A 14,616-nucleotide genomic window follows, 5' to 3' on the forward strand; every position below is an offset into this window, starting at 1 on the left:
TAACGAACTAAGATGAGAAGAAAAGATAAGGAAATGATTGAGCAAAAAAAAAACTATCTGAAACTACAGTTTATGTTTACAGAACTAACTGGAACTAACTATAATTGTGGTGAAAATGTGCTTCGGTTTCGTCTTCGGTAATTAATTTAATACACGAGCCCTGAGCTTGCTTTCATCTAACTTTAGAAGCGGCACGTCACTTGCTTACATACTTGTTTTTTTTCTATTTCAAAAAAGTGTAAAACACTTGTTTTCAAAGAATGAAAACTAAGACTAAAACTAAACTAATGTGTCTTTGAAAAAAACTAAAGCTAATAAAAGCTAACAAACTAACCCTGAAAACAAAGTAAAAGTAAACAAAAAATACAACTCAAAACTAAATAAAAAACTAATTAGAAATTCCAAATAATAACCCCGGTTGGGGACGACCACTCGGCCACTGTGCCATGCCGCCCCAAGTTGCAGTTACAAAGTTAGCTAGACCACTTTATATTGATTTGATTTTATTTCATTTCATTTCATTTCATTTCATTTTATTTTATTTTATTTTATTTTATTTTATTTTATTTTATTTTATTTTATTTTATTTTATTTTATTTTATTTTATTTTATTTTATTTTATTTTATTTTATTTTATTTTATTTTATTGGAATTGAGCTAATCATATAATGAAATCCAGGATGCTCAGATCAGCAGTTTGACCTTGTATTTTGGGGGAAAAAAACATTGAATCCAATATATCATAATAACTCCGACACTAGGTAGATACAACACAGTTTCAACTTCACGACAAAAAATGACCAATGGAATCCAAAACACAAACAGAATATGACCGCCAAATTATCCAATATTCCCGACCATCATTGAAATGCGATTAACCATGCTGCGCATGAGCCAGCGACGGAGCTAACGCAACTCGGCTTTGTTGCTTCTCAAGTAGTTCATCATCCATTTTGCAGAACATAATCTGCATTTGCTTCAAAGTGATTTCATACCTGAATGTATCTCCACTCACACACAGCCGACACGGCAAAATATACGTCAGGGTGATGTGGTATCGGTGTGCACGGTATCGGAGTGCTTTTATGAGTGGTGATTCTATCTTAGTATTTCCTCAATGAACCTTCCCTGTGTGTATATTTGCACTCCACATTAAGTCCGCGTTTAGAGTAACAAGGGTAAAAAGTGTTCTAATCTGCAATCTTCCCAAAAGCTAAAAAATGAAAACAAAAATGATTTCCCAGACGTCACTTACTGGATCGGTTATATTTTAATCATGTGATGTGTTGAAACAGATTTTTTCACTTCCTTTCAGCAACAACGGCAGCTGGACCTGTTAACCATCACCAATTGCGGTAAGTCCTTGGCATGTTCTTTTCCGCATTTTACTCAATTCCCGCCACATAGAAGTGGTGCCGTTGCTCGCTTGGCATCGACACCAACAGAAAGAAGTTTTGGATGAAACCTGTGTAATTCTTTTCACGTGTTTTGCTTGAACGTGGAAATGCGTCGTCCCCGATGTAGAGAGTGGGCAGAAGTTTGCAAACTCAGAGGAGAACCAGATGGGGACGGCAAAAGGGATATCGTGAGACCCGTATGTCCAAAGTCTAATGTGCTTTGATTAGAATCGCGCAGACGTGAGCCGCTCGCAGCGCAGGTTAATTTGGGGGCTTTACGTTGCAGCTGTTGCTACAGACGGCGGCAATAGCGACGCTGGCTGGTCTTCACAGCTTGACAGAGGGCAGCTATGGTGAGAGATGAGGCGGGAAGGGATGAGAGAGCGTGAGGAAGATTTAAAAGTACTGTGACACCTTCTGCGGCTAAGTGACAAGTTTAAAAAAAAAAAAGAAAAAAGTCATACTATATGTGTGGAATTACACTTTTTTTTTTTAGTTGTCAGTTTGTGTCTTATGTCCATCCAACCATCCATTCACTTTGTGAAGTGCTTGCGCTCATGACAGTCAGGTGTGAGCCACGGCCGACCCATCCCCAGTCGACAAGACAACACAGGGACAAGTGAGCTCTAGTGATGGAAAATGAAGCTTCGGAATTTGCTTCATGAACCAGTTGTTGTATTTTTCGGACTCCTCTAGATGGCACTGTTGTCTTAAATAAAGGGGTTTAAAGAAATGGCAAGTGAGTGTACTTTCAACCCAATGGTGAACAGAGAGTGCCATCTAGAGGAGTAAAAAAAAAAAAAAACATGCTAACATGCTAGCTTTGTGAACGTAGCATGCGAGGCTGAAACGGCTGCGCACCCGACAATATGTATGGCGTCTACCTTCTCACTGTTACACTCACACGGGCAGCACCCACACAAAGACCCACTCCAACCTCTCTCGACCCTCCTTAATTGGACACTTGAGCGGCACGCGGCTGCATCTGGCTTCTGTTGAACACAGCCTGACATTTCAGACTGCTGACCTTTCCAGCCCTGCCACAACTAAATAATGATTAGTCCCGGCAATGCTTTTCACCGCAGCAACGGCAACTCAAATTAACTGCCGCTGCGCACACAGAGCCGCACAACAAAAACACCGGAACGCTTTGTCTTCTCACAATGAGAAAATGGGGTGCGGACATTGATTTGAGAGGCCATTGTCATTCTTTTGGCCCATCGATTAGATTGTCCTTTTCCATATGTGCAGTCGGCGCACAATAATGTGTTGTTGTAAATCAACTCGGCTCGCCGCTCTTTAGTTTCTCCTTTCGCCTTTTATGCGCTCTCAGCATTACGGCGGGGAGAAGAAAAAAAAAAGGTCAATCATATTCATGAAATGCGGGCAGGTTTTGAGAGGACACCGACACACGAATGCAGCACGTGTGCATCCAACGCACTGACGAGCATTCCCGAAATGTTTTGTGCTTCTCTACTTCGCTGTCAGAGTAGAGTAAGAATAGAATAGAAGAAACATTTATTAGTCCAGCAATAGGGAATTTTTTTTCTTTTTTACAATATTAAAGTGCACATTTGCAGCACAAAAGATAAAAAATAGTAAACAAATTATGAAGAAAAGAATATGTTTGCAGACAGAAACATTGTATGCAGACGCTGTACATAAATAATAAATCAGAATATTCAGAATATGCAGATGTGAATGGCAAACATCATGAATAAATTGATACCATATCTCCAGAAATAAAGGTGAATGGTAGCAAGTAATATTATGTAAAAAAAAACAAAAAACAAAGCAATGCATTATAAGTAATCTTTTCATAACACAAAAAGTTGGCAATGAAATAAACGAAACAATGGCGATGTCAGCGAAGATTGAATGAATAGAATACAACACTAAAGTATGTATACTACAGTGCTGTGAAAAAATATTTTCCTCTTTGTGCGTAGTTTCCCTATTTTATTATTTAATATTATCCATAAAAGTTAAATAAAACCCAAGTAAACAGAAAATGCAATTACTAAATAATTAGAATAATCAAGGCCTGTGGATTTTCTGGTAAAAAGCAGGAAATCCCGGTTCCATTGATCACAGAACGTCGTCCAGGGGCTGGAGTAACAAAACAGCCCCAGAACACCACATTTGACTGTTTATATGATGTTCTTTTTTTTTTTTTTGGAAATGTTCTCTTTAACGTATTCCATATGTAATGTGATGCACGAGAATCATTCAATCTTTTTTTTATTTATTTTTATTTTATTTTATTTTTTGCAAAAGTAAGATAAGACTCTTTAGCTTGTTTTTTGGTGAGCATTGCATGGTTTTCACTTTAGAACAAATTTTTGCTGGTCGTTGCCATATTGTTTGTTGCCTTAACTGAGGCAAAGAAGGCCAGCAGTTCTTTAGAATTTGTCCTGGTTTCCTTTGTGACCTCCTGGTTGAGTCGTCGCTGCGCTCTTGGGGTAATTTCTGTCGTTTGACCACTCGTGGGAAGGTTCCATGTTTTCTCCATTTGTGGATAATGGCTGTCCGCATGGTTCGCTGGAGTCCTAAAGCTTTAGAAATGGCTTTGTAACCCTTTCCAGAATGATAGATGACAATTACCGTATTTCCCATCCCGTTCTTGTATTTCTTTGGATTGTAGCATTTTCGTGGCGCTTTCTGCGATCTTTTGGCCATCATCATTATGTTCGACAATTTATTTTTAAGTGATTTCTTTATTGAACGGGTCTGGAGGAAATTGGCTTTTGTCAATGAAAACGAACTCAGCCACTTAGCCACAGTTAATTCATGATTTAACAAGGGGGGGCGATTAGTTTTTCACACACGACCAAGTAGCCTTGAAACCTTTTTTCCCCTTAATAAATAAAATCACAATTAAAAACAGTAACTCTAGTATGTATTTAAATTTGAAGAAGAGCCTCGAGAATAGGCAGCGCCTTTGTGTGCATGGATAAAAAATAGCATATCGTACTGTATACAGCGCATGCATTTGGAAATTGAACCATCTGTATTAACCATCAGCAGCGGAGTGACAACGTTACATGAATAAGTAATGACCAAACAATTTGTGTCCAAGCTATTGGGAGCAGCATTAGTCGAAATGTCGTTCATTAGAGCTCCCCTTTCTCCCAGATATCCTTTTGTTCTTTCGCTTTGTTTCTTCAGGCGCACCCGCTCTACATTATTATTAAGCGCAGGTCACATTTGTATCCAGCCGACGGATGATAGTCAACGGCGGCATTTGGAGTTTTCACTTATTACTTTTGTGGAATGAGAACAACACAGTTCAACGCGGATCTCACGTTTGCCACGCGATCAGAGACACAATCACTTTAGCCATATTGTTCCCATGGAAACAGCATTCAGTGACAAATTGTCATTTCAACAGCTCGGAACGCAAGTACAATATATATATATATATATATATATAGAGAGAGAGAGAGAGAGAGCGCTTTTGATTTGATTTGTCTTAAAATTGTTTCCATTTCTAATTTTCTTTTCATCTTTTTTGTTTGATTTTGTACCAAAAAATATAAATAATCGTTTGAAGAATCGTAATTTCAATTTATTACTAAAACAATCGCGATTCGTGTTTTATTCCAAATCGAGCAGCCCAATTTAGAAGGAAGAAAAATTGCAATTTCATGCACATTTTGTTGTTGGCTAATAAATGAAATCAACTTTTACTACACGATGAATCGATAAGCCGAAGGGCAGATGAATCGATTCTCCAAATATTTGATGCCAACAACCCACCTATCAAGTGTCCTTGAGCTGAGCGAGTCACTAAGCCTCAAATTGCTCGTGATGCCACCCTTCATCCTCTATAAAGAAAAGCTCAAGTAGTGAAGGTGCCATAAAAATGTCAGAGTTATCCATCTGTGACCGTGTATTTATGTCCCTGTTGTCACGCCGCGTGCTGCATTTAGCAAATTGTGCTCATTGAATTCTGTCATAGTGAGGTTGAAGCCTCCTTCCCTCCATCTAAAGCCTTCAAGTGGCGACAGATTATTTACTCCTTTCTGTGGCAGCGCCATTACTGTCCAACTTTGATGGAAACGCTTTTTTGTTGTCTCGCTTTGACCGGTGACCCTCCTCATTTATTCTCGTTGCTTCATTGTAAGATGTTTGCCGACAAAGACCTGCGTAACTTTCTATCGCCGTCCGAGTATGTCTGTGAAATGAGCATAATGAGCTTCAGGATGCCTTTTTCGATTTCAAACTAGAGTTTGAACTGCAGTCTTCTTCAGTTGGTTCCTGTGGTGCCGTCCTCCTTTAATTAGACGCAATAAAAGTGGCAACGACACAGCAAAAAACACTGCAGTGAATGTGTAAAAACGAGGAGGACACACTGTGTGCAATCTCCTGCTTGGTGTACATATAGACCCGAGCTGATAGAAATCTTAGAGGGGGGGCGGGGGCTTGAATTTCCGCTTGAAAGACTTTGCTTTCAAGCTGGCAAGCTGCACAGATTTGTTTCCACCGTGGCACCTGAAGGAGGGAGGGCACAAGCAACACTAGAAGGGGGGGAAAAAATGTGAGTCGTTTATTTTGGAAAACATGCTTTTGTATAAATGATCAGCTGTGAAAACAAGGCGTGCTATTATTGGCCTAATTTTGTATCCTAATGGTGCAAATTTGCATATTTTACCCCCCCCCCACTCCGCTCTCTCTCTTCTCTATGTGATGCTTCCATTTTGTTGCGGTGTAAAAAGCACATAAAGAAGGGAATGGCTGGCGATGGGAGGGAGCGAGCGAGCGTGGTGGGGCGCACTTGCCGCTTCATATCGAGCAGTTTGTTTTATTGAATGCTTCTGCGCAGCGTGGCTAAATAAGCAACGCTATGCTAATGAACGGGGATGCTAATGTAGCACGTAAGGAGTGCGCGTCGGTGAGCCGGGAGAGGCCCATCTCTTTCCAAGACGGGGCCGCGGGCCCGTCATCAAACAACGACTCCCAAAACGCCATCTCCACACCCAAATGTTCTGTGCAAATATGCTAATTTCACGCCGCGTACGCACAGTCGACTATGCGTTTCTTGTCATGTGGGAAAACGGTGAGCGTCGCCTAGCGTCTTTGGCCAAGAGGCGGGATGTGACCGAGCCGGTAAATAGGCTGCGAACAGGCTGGAGGCGCCGAGATGATTTCTTTGTCACCAGCCGAGCCACCAGTGTTGCCGAGCACTGCCGTGGAGCAAATCCCCCCACAGAGCACTGATTGGATTTTTGTTCCGCCGAGCCTTTTGTGTTCGTAGCGTAGGGACTAGATAATAGGGGTTGATGCCACTCCGTCTCCCTGTTACGGCTGCTGGATTGAGTTCTCGGTCGGAGTGTGTGTATGTGTGACAGCGTCTCTCTCGAAAACAGCCATGATATCGCCGCTATTCACGAGGAATGTCCGGGCCGTGTGCTGAAATTTCCATTATTACTAATGTCACGGCTAAATAAAATGTTAATGTAACAAGCTGCCACTCAGCTGAAGCCCCCGTGAGAATTTTCAATGTCACAAACAGTGCAGAGCTCACCTTGCCAGCAGATACACACCACCACGGTCAAGGTCGGCGTCAGTTTAGTTTGACGCTCTCCCACTGGCTATGTATTGGAGAGTACTCGACTGTATATATAAATAAAAAAAAAATATGAATTATTAATTTCCATCGGGAAATTCCACATTTAATTGCCCTGTTTTCTCCGAGGGGTCAGCCGTCAGGTGCAGGAGCATTCCTTTCAAACGCCACTCAGCCGTCCTGTGCGTGACTTTGGACTGACCTCTAATGGAGACGGAGGAATCATACGGAGAGGTTATTACAGGGCAGCGACTGCTAATGACAGTTAAACAGCCGCCGTGCTTTCATTATTCCTTCGCAAAGGAAAGCAGTCACTCTCGGCGATTGCGCATCAGCCAATTAGTGAGTCATTGATCAAATTAATCGGGTTTGTGGGGGTTGCGATGGGGATAGGTGTCTCCTCAAATGGGTGACTGACAAACACACGATACCACGGAGTTGGAAGATTTTTTTTCATCATAGTTACTTTTTATTTTAATTTGGACTTTGTTTAAATTCAGTCAGTTTTATTTTTTTTAGAATGTTAGTTTGTATTTTTGGGGAAATGTTTTTGTTTTTTTTCCATTTTAGTTTTACTACTATTTTTGTAGTCTGTATACAGTACCGTATTTTTCAAGCTATAAAGCAAACCAACCAGATTATAAGGCACGGTCACTATTTTTCCGGAGAATTTCCATATATAAAGCACATTTCAACTAAATTCTGGCTGGTTTATGTCAACAATTATAGTTTACATTTCTATTTGTATAATTTTCTGATTCGACTCCCAGTCATTGCTGATTCATTTTTTTATGAGAGCGTTGTGCTTTATGACATCATCTTGATTCTGTGTCTGCTTAACCATTTCTTCAATTTTCAATATGATTTTATGCTTCTGCAATAAAAAAATTTTCAGGCTTTTAACGCATCTTAAGCAGCGTTGCCGATAATTCTGTAGGGCAGTGTATGTAAAAATGTAAGTGTCTGGGAGGTCACATGTTATGTAAGCGGCACTATTTCTCACAGCACTGTCCCTCAACATGCCCTCTTTTACACCTGGCCCTGGCACTCGCCACCATCCCACGCAGCCCCCATCACGCCAAACAAGAAGCGAGCATTTTTACTGGGCCCGGGTTTTAGCTGCCATGATCTGTCAGATGCTGTGCACCTGCGAGCTGGGCCGCGTGACGGTCGGCCGCTGGTTGTTCAGCCAATCCCAGCGGCTCCCTGCTGTCAGTTAGAGCGGCAATAAAAGTTCTCTGTCTGACAGCAACCCTGGAGGAAAGGCTAAGAGAGGCAAAGACGCAGATGTGGGGGGGAGGTTGGGTTGAGGGAGGCAGGGGGTAGGATGCCATTAGGATGAGCTGTATTCTCGCCGAATAAACCTTGCCCACCAGCCATCATGCGCTGTGGCTCACCTGCCTGCTAGATAAATGGAGATTAGAGCAGAAGGTATTAGAGGCATAAGCAAGTAACACTCTCTGTACAGGCCATATATATATATATATATATATATATATATATATATACAGAGAGAGAGAGAGAAAGAGAGAGAGAGAGAGAGAGAGACAGAGAGAGAGAGAGAGAGAAAGAGAGAGAGAGAGAGATATAAATGAAATTGGCCAAAGCTCATCTGAGATGGATAGTGGAAATGTCTACTGTGGTCTGACAAGTCCACCTTTCAAATAGTTTCAGGAAATCATGGATATCGTGTCCTCCCGACCAATCCAGAGAAAAAGGCCCCTCCATATTGTCGTCAGCACAAAGTTCAAAAGCTAGCATCTGTGACAGTATGGGGCTGTGTTAGTTTCCATGGCATGGGTAACCTACACATCTGTTAGGTTACTATTAATGCTGAATATTACAAACAGGTTTCGGAGCAACATATGCTGACCTACAAGTCACATATTTTTCATGGATATCCATGCTTTTTTTTTTTCTCAGCCAGACAATACCTAGCTGCATTCTGCATATGTTGTAACAGTGTGGCTTCATAGAAAAGAGTTTGAGTTTGCCAACAATCCAGATCTGTCCATTGAAGATGGCATATTATGAAGCGCATAATACAGCAACCCAGGCGCTGGACTGTTGAGCAAACAAAGTTGCGCATCAAACCAGAATGGGAAAGAATTCTACGACCATGTTGGTTTTCCAACTTGGGAGGTTCCTCTTCATGTTTGCTCATATATATTCCGAGACTGACTTTGACTACGCTCTGTATAAATAGCAATTTTGCAAGTCCACTATCTACTTAGCGGAAAATAACACGGCACTGACAGCGGTGAGATCGATAAAGGGCCGCGGCAGGAGCTGGAGCGGCCCTAATCAACTGAATTGACCCGCGCTGAAATATGATGAGTATTTCTTTGGTCGTTCTTTATGTTGCTCATGAAGATCGATGTCTCCTGGACAGATCGCTGCCTATACGCAGCATGGCACGGCCGTTGTTGATACCCTTCTAAATAGTTAATGAAGCATTTATTTACAGCGAGGCACGCGTGTCTTGTTGTGTGCCCCCGATCACTGTTGCCGTTTCTTTTCAGGCCCCTCCAGCGCCGCTTGCTGATTCTATGACACTAGGCTGTTCATTTCATGGGCTATCACCTTTTAAATTGGTGAATGCTGCCGTCACGCTTGATTAGAAATTCCTGCGGATCTAATTATGAGGCATAATAAGAAGAGGAATGCCTCCAGCAAAAGAAGGAAAATGGCGCGCTCACACAGTGTAAACAATAATTATTGATCAAGGAATGATGGCGCCGGAGAAAAAAAAGGTTTCTTCAAAATGTCAATTTGGCCGATATTTTTCAAATGAAAGCGTTTTAACAGAGAGTTTCTAGATGTGCAATTGGAGTGGGAATCATGCGCGTTTATGCGTATATCACAACATCGATATGCTGTATAAAAAAAGGGGCGGGCAAAATATGAGGGGGTGTGGTCATATCTGGCAATCTTTTTTCTGTAATCCGGCCCACCAAGCAATCACACGATCAAGAGTCCTCTAATAACGTTTGGCAAAATTTCTGGGGTTTTTTTGTCACGTCCGGCGACATGGCTGAAAGTGAAACTGAAACAGTCTGCACTGCTATTCCAAATTGGAATTGCAAGCGAACGGCTTTCCAGCATCGAAAATGCCGTGTCGCGTAACGCTATCTTTAACAACCAAAATGAACGTTTGCGCTGATAAGCGAGGTTCAACCGCCGGCCGTCATTTACATGCCATGGCGCTCAAGTCTAATACATCGTTGGTTAGAATAATACGCAACGATAATTACAATTTCAAATGTGCATGAGGATGAAAAAGCAAAACGTGGTCGTCATTTTATACAGCAACCAGAGCAAACAATCGTGCACAATTGTGGTTTAATTTCAAAATAAACCAAATACCCTGTATGTGCAGCGTACGTGTTGTTTCCCGAGAAGAACACTGATGTCACTCACTGCAGTATTTGTCAACAGGGATCCAGCTGTTTATGGGCCCCATGGAATATATTTGTCAATGTTTTTCAATGGGCAGGCATGGAAGAAGCTCTTGCTGAGCTTCCCTGTGAAATTCCGCGTTTCAAACTGCTGTAATGACAAAGCGATACCAGTAGATGGCAGTGTTTCATCGCTTTGGATTGGCGATGAGCACAGTTTTTGAGATGAAGCTATAGATTAGGGGTCCATCTCAGATTATGAGAAATGTGAGAATGTTGCAAGTCGGACATGTTTTGCAGCTCACACTCAAAACGGAGTATGGTGGGGTTATGCTCGCTGTAAAGTGAGTATTTGTTACTTGTAGTGAGTAAAAAGTGTGCCTCGCGATTGTGAGAAAATGTCACATGCCACACTCGAGCCATGTAGCGAGTCGGCGTTTTTATGTGCTATTAAATTACACTGGTCAACATTTTTTTGTTGTTGTTTTGGAGCTTGCGGTGTCACAAAAGTGAGAAATAATAACGCCAAATTGTCTTCTGCTTGACGTGTATCTTCTCACAAAAAAAAGCTCGTTTCTTCTGGTTTTTGGTCAGTAATGGTGTTTTTTAATGTTCTGCTGCTGACTACTGAAAAATAGAAAAAGATACAAAGAAAAGAAACCTGTTTGCCTGGTTTAAGAAGAGAGTCGACTCTTTTGGCGGGTTCAGAGTTTACATTGACACGACACAATATTCTGTAAGTCTTGAAAGCTCGCCTAAATGCTGCAAAACCACCGGCAATGTGGGGAGGTCTGCTTTCAAAACACCTGCCAGTGATTGAGTTAATTGTTTCCCTTTTTGGGGGGGGGGTGTGGCGCGATCCTCTCACGTGGTTGCTTGTGTTTGTATTCAGCTGCTCAGGTCGTAGCGCAGCGCTGCCAATCGTCATCACACGCACACGCACACGCACACGCACACACCTGGAGCCGCATCTGTCCATCCCGCAGAGCAGCCGATTGGCACAGGTGCCGCGTCTGGATTGGTTGTCTGCGTGCTGTTCAATTCATTTAAGCCACTTTTTTTTTTTTTCCACCCAAATTTGCATGACCTCTATTTGTTCTCATCGACTTCTCCCGCACACAACAGCGCAGCGGCTTTCAGGAGTCGTTTATTTAATCCCGCCATCCATCTGTCCGTGCGTCGGTCCGTTGGAACTCTTTGCGATTCCAAGAGCGGCGCGGCGACGATGACGTGTGTCGCCGCAGTCTAATTCCATCATCAGCATCATGACTGCTATTATCCCGTGTCTCCCTTTAATGCAGGCTAATGGATGACCAATTAAGATAGATGAGCCTGGCAGTGTGGAGTTAATAGCCAGGACATGATGTCTGGCTTCTCTCCTGACTCCCACAGTCTTTTTATGGCTCAAATGGCCCTATCGATTATAGCCCAAAAAAAATAAAAAAATATTATCGTTGTTATTGTTGTCCCATGCTAATATTATGCAGTTACTTTCATGATCATGAGACTCAGTGGATCATCAGCTGATTAACATGAAAAGTCTTTAGAGTGAACTTCACGTCATGTTCCCAAAGGCAATAATTGGGTTTAATCGTTGCGGCAAATGTCGTTCAAATCGTCTTTTACACCTACCCCGTAGCGAAAAATAAATACAGTGCCGCTTTATGAGTGTGGAAGCTGTAAAATACACAAGTTCAAGCTTTTCTCCTTCTTTTAAAGCACACTTGAAAGGCTTCTCAACAAACTAAATGAACTCTAAATATTTAGTACAGCAGATGTAGTGTGTTTTTAATTGCCAAGAAGTTTAATTATAATCCACTTTGAATGCACTGCGACATTTGAGGGAGAGAAAAAAAAATGACGTTGTGGTCCAAATAATTACTTATTTACGACACATTTGCAAGAAAGTGCAATTAAAATGTGGAAAAGTCTTTTTTTATTCTTTGTTACCTCCAGCAATGAGTTTGCGTTTTCATTCTGTTTCCAAAACCAAAGAAAAGCTTTTTTTTTTTTTTTTTTTTTTTTTTTTTACATTTTTAGGGCTGCTCCACAGTTTGTTTACTCTCGCTTTGCTAAAACTGGAAGATTGCTTTATTAGTAAATTTATTGAGCGTCACCTTTTTCCCCATTTAATTTCTCGGGGAACAATGCGAGATTCTCAATGATAATATCCAAACAAATGCAGGCAGTGCATTATATTTGCTGCGACGCTAAATGAGAATTGTTTGGCCTTGGCGGAAGTCTGCGCTTCACTGAGTGCCTTTTTTTTGCTTTTGTCTAATGTGCTTGCCACTTGAAAAAGAACCTTTTTTGTCTTTAATGAATATGGGGTGCTTGAACTAATTTTAGGCAGTAAACTCTAAAGCGATGAATGGCTTTTGACTTGTTTTTAGATATTTACTTTTTAAGTGTACATAATGAATAGGTTTATTGCATGAGCATTAATTTCCTCTCATAAAAATAAAAACACAAGTTAGTCTTGGGTCGTTCTTGAACGATTCGTTCAAAAAGAACGAATCTTTTCACTGAACGTGAGAGAAGGAGTCGCTTCCTCAAGTGATTCGCTCTTTTCTCGGTTCATTTGAGCTCAGGAAAGCGCATTTCGTCACTCTTTGCAAACGGCCAATCAGCAGCCAGCGTCAGATGGAGGCGGGTCTTTACTGAAAATACTGCGATGCTATTGGTGTTCACGGAATGAGTGAGGTCATTTCCCGTTTGCGTACGATTCAGTGAGTGAGCGTGATGTCATTTCCGGTTCCCGAACAAGTGAGTGAACGTGCTGTACTGCCATTCTTGTTCGTGCATTAAAGCTGCAACGTTTTCAATGTAAATAATAACGATAACAATACATTTTTTTTAAAATATTTTTTTATATTTTTTAAACTCACTCCATCCATGACTGGCGCAGTGGGCATGTTGGAGAGGTGCGAACGATTCTTTGAATGAATTTTTTGAAAGATTCTTTTTGATGAACCGATTCTAATGATTCAGTTCACTTAAAAAAACTCACATGCAACTATGAATGGCTTTTGACATGTTTTTATCTATTGACTTTTTAAGTGTACGCAATGACTATTGCGTTTGCATCAATTTCCTTTCATGGAACTAAAAACACAAGTGTCACCTACGTGATATTCGCCGTTCATGTGACAGTAAGACAGAAAGTCTGACATGGAATCCAGCCATCTTTCAAACAAAAAGATCTTTTTTATTGTCTCCAGGAAGTTGTCCATTATCTTTGCCACACCCAAATGGACCATGAAATGTATTTATATTGAAGAAAGTGCTTGAGAATTGTATTAAACCTCCCCAGGCAGGGCAACTATGATGTGAGCCATTTAAAAGAAATGCCCTTCCGCTCTTCTCCCGCTTCAAAGACACAGCGGCCTTGTGTTGACAAGTCCAGCAGCCTCGAGGACAGTACGGAACACAAGTTTAGATTAACAGTAATCCTCTGTTCTGTTTGTCAAGCGATGTATTTCAAATCTCGTTGTTTATCACTCGTTTTCCTTTAATATAGCCTTTGAAGTTCTGATCAAGTGGCCCTCCGAACGGCTGATCTGTTGGCGATGCATGCGGTCACAGATAAATGAAAATGTCACGTGTTGAAATTCTGCTGCGTGTTGAGCTCAGAGATTCCCACAGCCGAACATCAGCTTGGCAAAACAAGTTGTGAGAGTCACCGTTGCTTCGTTTCCTCTTTTTAGGACATCATCATCCATCTCGCACGAGTCACACAGCACAACGAGCAAACACCATGGGCACGTTTCAAAAACGAGCCTAAACTAAATGCCTTGAAACTGGCAAATCGCATACCAGAGAAGACACAAAAGCTCCATAAAATTTCTGCATCAATTCATTTTCAATTAAAGCAGCCGAAGCGGAACAAAACTGTTTGTGTCGGTTAGCCACTGTGCTACTCTTCAATGGAGTTACAAGCGAGCAGCTCTTGTCGTCTTGGATGAGCCCAACCGACTCCGCTGGCCTTTCCGCTTTGGAACAAATAAGAGATCAACCAGATGGACGTCAATGAAATTTGATCCGACATGTAATAATGTTGTCATTGATACGTCTTGAAAAATTGACAAAAGATAGAAGAGAAAAGTATTAATTGCCTGCAAGAGACGGTGGAACTTTAAAGGTCAAAAAGTTGGATTTCAAAATGTTTTTCCCCATAGAAAATAGAGCAATAGATATCAAGCTGGTGTTGGCATAAAACTTTAATTAGAAAGTTTTGTTGGTGCATAGAAAA

The 14,616-nt window shown here is 41.4% G+C and overlaps 1 protein-coding gene across 1 annotated transcript in view; it reads left to right on the forward strand.

The window, feature by feature from the left end:
• agbl4 (AGBL carboxypeptidase 4) overlaps positions 1 to 14,616 on the forward strand; it is a 263,660-nt gene that overhangs the window by 187,491 nt on the left and 61,553 nt on the right. The window contains exon 6 of the mRNA XM_088313401.1: positions 1,316 to 1,355. Within this exon, the coding sequence (XP_088169527.1) occupies positions 1,316 to 1,355 (40 nt within the window). The remainder of the gene's footprint in view (positions 1 to 1,315; positions 1,356 to 14,616) is intronic.

Source organism: Idiotropiscis lumnitzeri, chromosome 13, assembly GCF_059441095.1.
Source record: "Idiotropiscis lumnitzeri isolate Australia: NSW breed Sydney's pygmy pipehorse chromosome 13, RoL_Ilum_1.0, whole genome shotgun sequence".
NCBI classification, from domain to species: domain Eukaryota; kingdom Metazoa; phylum Chordata; class Actinopteri; order Syngnathiformes; family Syngnathidae; genus Idiotropiscis; species Idiotropiscis lumnitzeri.